Raw genomic sequence first — 5,979 nt, 5'->3', positions numbered from 1 at the left:
ACAAATGAATAGAGGATGGTCCACACGGTTTGTGGGGACTTGGGTGGGGTGTCCTAACCTGTAACCACCGATTGTAACGTAAAATTCAATGAAGGAGAAGTGAGCATAGCATTATTTCTACGTACTTTCTGGTCTTCAACACTCGTTGGCTCTTATAACCGGCCCAACTTGACTTTTTCAACAGTTTCATATTGTGCTTCTACTGTTAACGTGTTACAACCGGAGACAACAAATACGGCAAATTCAAACAACCAGGCAACAGCAATTCCAATTTCATTTCCCTCTTTGAGCGAATTAAATACAAAATTTGATAGATGATATGAAGCAGGATACTAAATTTTACAAGGAAAACCCCTTGGTAAATGGGAAAAGCTATGGGAATTCAATCCATTCAATCTTCTACTACTCAAAATAATGGGATTAGACAAGTCTTGTCTAGAGGATATTGCAAGTTCTTGCATAACATACTGTTATCACTTCATAAAAGTGTGTTAACAAGAGCATTCTGAACAAAAGTGATCTGTCTGTGGAGATAAATCAAGCAGCCAAAGTTGTCTCTTGCTCATCCTTTTTCTTTCCATTATCCACCCCACCCGTTTACAGACATCCATGTCACTTTTGGAAGTTTACAATTTCTCTAGCTAATCTCCCAATCTGGCCATGTTTTCTAAGGGGCTCCCCAATATAATCGCTTGTTTTGGAAGAAAGGATCAAGAGATCCATTAATGCCCAAACACATAACATAAAGATTCAAACGATTTTATTGAGAAGAGAGTCAAGTTTCAAGCTTGGTCGTATTCTAATGCCAAAATGCTTGTGTTAAAGTGCACTTCGATTGATTCTTGATTTAATTCTTAAATTAAGCTTCACTGAATCAGGTTGCTTGCAAAGAAAAAGTTAAAATTGGAGATTGGTGAGAAGAATTGGTGTAAATAATTAACAATTCATTGTTGTTTAGCTTAGATTTACCATACAATGATCAACTTCGTTTATATTTTAAATTTCTTGGCTAACATATAATCATCACCTTAATTATAAAATGCTCTAACAGGAGCAATCTCAACAAAAGTGAACTGTTCGTGGATACGAATCAAGCAGTTACAAACACCATAACCATTTCTGATTGTTCATTGAAAGATGCTTTCCTCATCCGTTTCTCCTAATGCATCCATGTACAAACACTGTTGTAGGTTTCAGGCTATATGACTGTAGCCACCATCATGTATTAAGAACTAGATATTCTTGAATCAAACATCACCAACCATGCTTTTCAAAGTGCTTTATCACTTGTTTTGGAAGACAGGATTAACTCGTAGACATGATAGTTTGTGTACTTAGTGTCATATAAAATAATAATAATTTTTATTATGTTTACATGAAAATATGATATATATTTTTTAGTTTAGTTAAATCTCATATATGATCGTTAAAATCTTAAATTATATTGTCTTCTTATTATTTTATATTATATCATCATATCGTGATTTAAATTATTATATCTAAATTAAAAAATCCAACAATGTTTAAATGTACAAAATAGAATTATAGTTAAACCAAAAGCTTAGTACTTTTCTTCAGAAGTTCCAGTGTTGGATTCCAATACACTACTATATATCTTAACAATGAAACCAGTTAGGAACTACCCATTTTAAAACAGGAGATGCAGCCTACACAACTTCCCACCACTGAATCTTGAGAGCATTAGATTAGAATGTGTGAGTTTCATTCTTCTTGGCATAAAAAGGCAAAAGCATTCTGTTAACTATGTGGGAGTAAGTAACAAATACTGAACTCAGTAAATTCTTTGTAACTCTGAGATGCTATAAGGAGGTAGAGAACAACAGAGACATATTAAAAACTAATTGATAAAAAATCTGATGAAAAAACTACTATTATACTACTTTTGGTCCCATCCAATCAATGATGGCAAAAACAAATACCTCTTGTTGAGCCAAAATAATTGGTGATGTGAAATGAGCACTCATCTTGCATAGACACAACTGAGATAGAAACCAAAAAATTCCAACTGTTCTCAGCTGCAGTAGTTTGAAGGACATGAAGAGTCAATTGAAAGCAATGACCACTTTACAAAAATGAAAAGAGATGGATTTCAAATCTGCTCATGCTCTAATGCGATGAAGCTTATGTCTTAATATCCACTAGAATTGATACTTGGTTTAATTCTTGAATTATGCTTCACTGAATTAGAGAAAAGATTTCATCTATGAAATTAATATGATGGCAATGGAGTAAACAAATGGATATTTTTAAAAAGAAACACAAATCTTTTTGAAAATACTAAAATACGACAATTAAATAAAACATAAATTTTTTTATTTTTCATTTATATTTTTAAAAAGATGAATTAAAATAAATTGAACGTTTGTTACATAACAACACCCTAGCATAAAAAGACACATCTTTTTGAAAATATTAAAATACAACAATTAAATAAATCATAATTTTTTTTAATTTTTCATTTATATTTTTAAAAAGATAAATTTCAAACATCGTGATAAAATATTTTTATTTATCATTCAAAATGGCAGCAACCTGAAACAATAAATACTGCTTTATTAAAGATATTTTAAACAAATCACTTTTAAAATTTTATTAAAATAATTTTAATCAATAACTTTTAACACTTTTTCAATATACAAACCGAAAGTCTAAACAACCAGCCAATCACAAAGTCTAATTTCTTTTCCCCCTTTGTGCAAATTAAGTTGACCATTTCATATATTAAAGTGATGTAAATCATTCCATACCAATGTAATAAAATGAAATAATCACTGGCTCATGAAAGTAAAGACACATTTTACGTGAAAAACCTGGAAAAAGAAACCATGGCAGGCTAGACCGATGAATATTCTTCTACCACTCAAAGTAATAATAGTTTCACTCAGTACTCTTCTCTAGTGTAACTTCTAAATAGAAAATGTCACATGTTATGATCAAAATGCTAAATTTCTTGGTAGAACTAGTTGTGGAATAGCTATTCTAATAATACTGGTTCTAGTAAACAGGCTGCAGTATAAGTGGCAGCAACCAAGCAACTAAACAGTAGAAGAGTAAAGTAACAACATGCAGCAGAAGGGTAAATAGCAGATACCTATCTGGGTTTAAATATGAGCTAGCAGCAGCGACTGAATTCATCCATCGCTGATACCATTTTTTAGTAGTGATGCCTGCAATGGACAAAGAGCCTAATCCTTGAAAGGTTTAATTCTTCCAGTTGATCATTCATGTATGAATCTACCATCAATCTCTACACAAGGTATGTGGGCGAGGTTGGACCATTGTTTTCCTTTATCCCTTTTGCACCTTTCCTTTAGCACCGGACAATACCTTATATATAGTAGCAAAAGTGAGGGAAGCATTTCCTTTCTGGGAATGGATTTGAGCTTTTTGCAATTGTAGATCCACAAGGCTTGAAGAGAGGGGAGGTTCCGAAAACCATTGGAGGACAGCTTTCTTAGATTTTTGAAACTATAAATAAAAAGATGAGTGAGAGAAGTTGGTAGCTTCGTATTCACTCCCATCTCCTCTTGTGGAAATGACTCTGCATCTATGCAACTACCATCAATGTTGAGTCGTGTAAGAAAGGTGAACCTGTGCAATCCCCACTCCATCACTGCCTTACTAAAATCAGGTTCATAGATTGTGAGTGATGTTAGGTTGGTTGGCAAAGCTCCTTCTCCCATGGATTTCAGCCTTGGACAATATGCTACATACAAATGTCGAAGAAAGTAGAGATTAGGCACAGCTTGGAGTTTTCCACATCCAACAAGCCACACAGATTTCAGGTTGGTGGTAACAGGCAACCCACATTCAAGAAAACAAACCAGATTTCCACAATTATGGATTCTAATCATTTGAAGACGGCCGAGCTTGTCCATTCCTTCAGTTAAATATTTAATATTTTTACAGTAACTGAGAAAAATTGATTCTAGATAAGTACTGACTCCAATTTCATGTGCTAGAAATTCTAGCATTGGAGGCCAATGAATATCCAGCCTTTTGAGCCTCACAGGTAACTTGCCACTTGATGATATTGATTTTAGAGCTTCACATTTACAAACTCTGAGAGATTCAAGAACAGATGTGCCACTGAAATTGCAGTTCTCTCTGTCATCCAGCAAACACTGCAAATTTTCACAGTTGCCAATCTCCAAAGTTTTAAGAGTTGGAGGCAAGTTATCCATTGAAAGTGAAACCAGGTTTGGGCACTTTACAATCTCTAACTCTGTAAGACGTGAGGTTGTGCAAGGTTTTTGATAACTGCTCTAAGCCTGCACAATCTTCTATTCTTACATGTTCAATGTTGCTTGGTAGTTTTAACTGCTGAAGCTCTTCTTTTTCCTCCTTTTATGCACCTATACACACAACCTGTGGACAATTTTCAAACTTCAAACTATGAAGAGATCTCAAAGGTGCCATCCACCCCCACTTTGTTTTCCACAGAGAAGTCAGCTCCCCACAATCATTAATATGGAGATTTTCTACTTTCATCAATTCTAACATTGCCATTTCCTCTGCCACACATGTAAATGTTGAAATGTTGGAAAGAATGATTTCCTTCACTGACCAAAGCTCGATAGAACTCCGAAGCATCAATTCTTTGCATCCATCAATTTCTAATTCACATAGCATTGGGAGGCTCGAAATTGGAGCTACCAATTGTGGACATCTGTTAATCACAAGTTTCTCCAAACAAGGAAGGCAATCTGGTAAAGTTCCGACCAATTTTGGACAATTATTAATAAAGAGTTGTTGGCGGCAACAGAATTCTCTACCTTTTTTATCAAATTCACAAGGCTTCCACTCTTTCCATTCAGGCATATCTTAAAAAAACAATGTCTCTAATGATGGAAATACAATCAGGCAATTCTCCCCATAAAACTCATTGCCAACTCTAACTATACTATGCATCCCCTTGATATAAAGATCTTTTAAAAGTGGTAGCTTTCCAACTGCAGGCAATAATCCACAATTTCGACAATCTTCAAACTTTAAAGATTGCAAGTATTTAAATGAAGGACTTTCTATCCAAATTGCAAATGGTATTTCGGCATAATACTTGATGGCAAGTGCTTTAAGCTCTTCATGAGGTTGAAGCAAGTTCAACACTTCTCTCTCAACTTCTTTCTTCCTTGTACTTTCATTGAAGTCTGAAGGATTTAGAGCAGAGGAAGAACAAAAAAAAGAAGAAACTAATCTGTCACTTGAAGTAAATTGGCTCTGCAGATCATGAGCTTCATTTCATTAATATATAGGCTTTAACATACAAAAGTTTGTTTAACTACTACAAGAGTTGTTTGCCTAACAGTATGGATCACCGTGCACAGATCCATCATGTTACCTAAACTGATCAGATGGCAGAACCTATTACAAAAGTACCAGTAAAAATGCCATACCTTGTTGCTTCAACCACTAACACACTAACACTCCTCCTTGGCATTTCTGCTGGAAACACCAAGATTTTTCCTCAATGTTTCAAACCTTGCTTTTGGTAAGGCTTTGGTCAGAATATCTGCAATTTGATCTTCTGACTTGCAATGCACCAGTTTCATTTCATTCTCAGCTTCAACTTCTCTAATAAAGTGATACTTGATCTTAATATGCTTAGTTCTTCCATGAAACACAGGGTTCTTAACCATTGCAACTGCTGACTGATTATCACAGAAAATTTCTGTTGGATCATCTTGCTTTTGACTCAAATCCATCAAAAATTTTTTTAGCCAAATTGCTTGATTAACAGCAGCTGCAACAGCTATATACTCTGCTTCTGCTATTGATTGAGCCACAGTTCCTTGTTTTTTTGAATTCCAGCTGAACACATTTAATCCAATGAAAAACACATAGCCTGAAGTGCTTTTCATGTCTTCATGAGAGCCAGCCCAGTCACTGTCTGTGAATCCAACCAATCTTGAACTTTCATTCTTCTTGAACCAAATTCCAAGTTCACTAGTTCCTTTG

The 5,979-nt window shown here is 34.7% G+C and overlaps 1 protein-coding gene across 1 annotated transcript; it reads right to left on the bottom strand.

Moving 5' to 3' along the window:
• Positions 1–1,327: 1,327 nt before the first annotated feature.
• LOC111309400 (putative disease resistance protein At3g14460) lies at positions 1,328–4,665 on the bottom strand. The gene is made up of 2 exons (XM_089748825.1): positions 3,113–4,665; positions 1,328–2,036 (listed from the first exon to the last, which is right to left on the bottom strand). The coding sequence occupies exon 1, from the start codon at positions 4,203–4,205 to the stop codon at positions 3,240–3,242; it is 966 nt and encodes a 321-aa protein (XP_089604951.1). The 5' UTR covers positions 4,206–4,665; the 3' UTR covers positions 1,328–2,036; positions 3,113–3,239.
• Between the last annotated feature and the right edge of the window lie 1,314 nt (positions 4,666–5,979).

The sequence above is a fragment of the Durio zibethinus genome, chromosome 19 (genome assembly GCF_047325235.1).
Source record: "Durio zibethinus cultivar Kanyao isolate XHJ-2024 chromosome 19, ASM4732523v1, whole genome shotgun sequence".
NCBI lineage: Eukaryota > Viridiplantae > Streptophyta > Magnoliopsida > Malvales > Malvaceae > Durio > Durio zibethinus.
The sequence above is the reverse complement of the archived record's forward strand: the minus strand, read 5'-3'. Positions and strand labels throughout refer to the sequence as shown.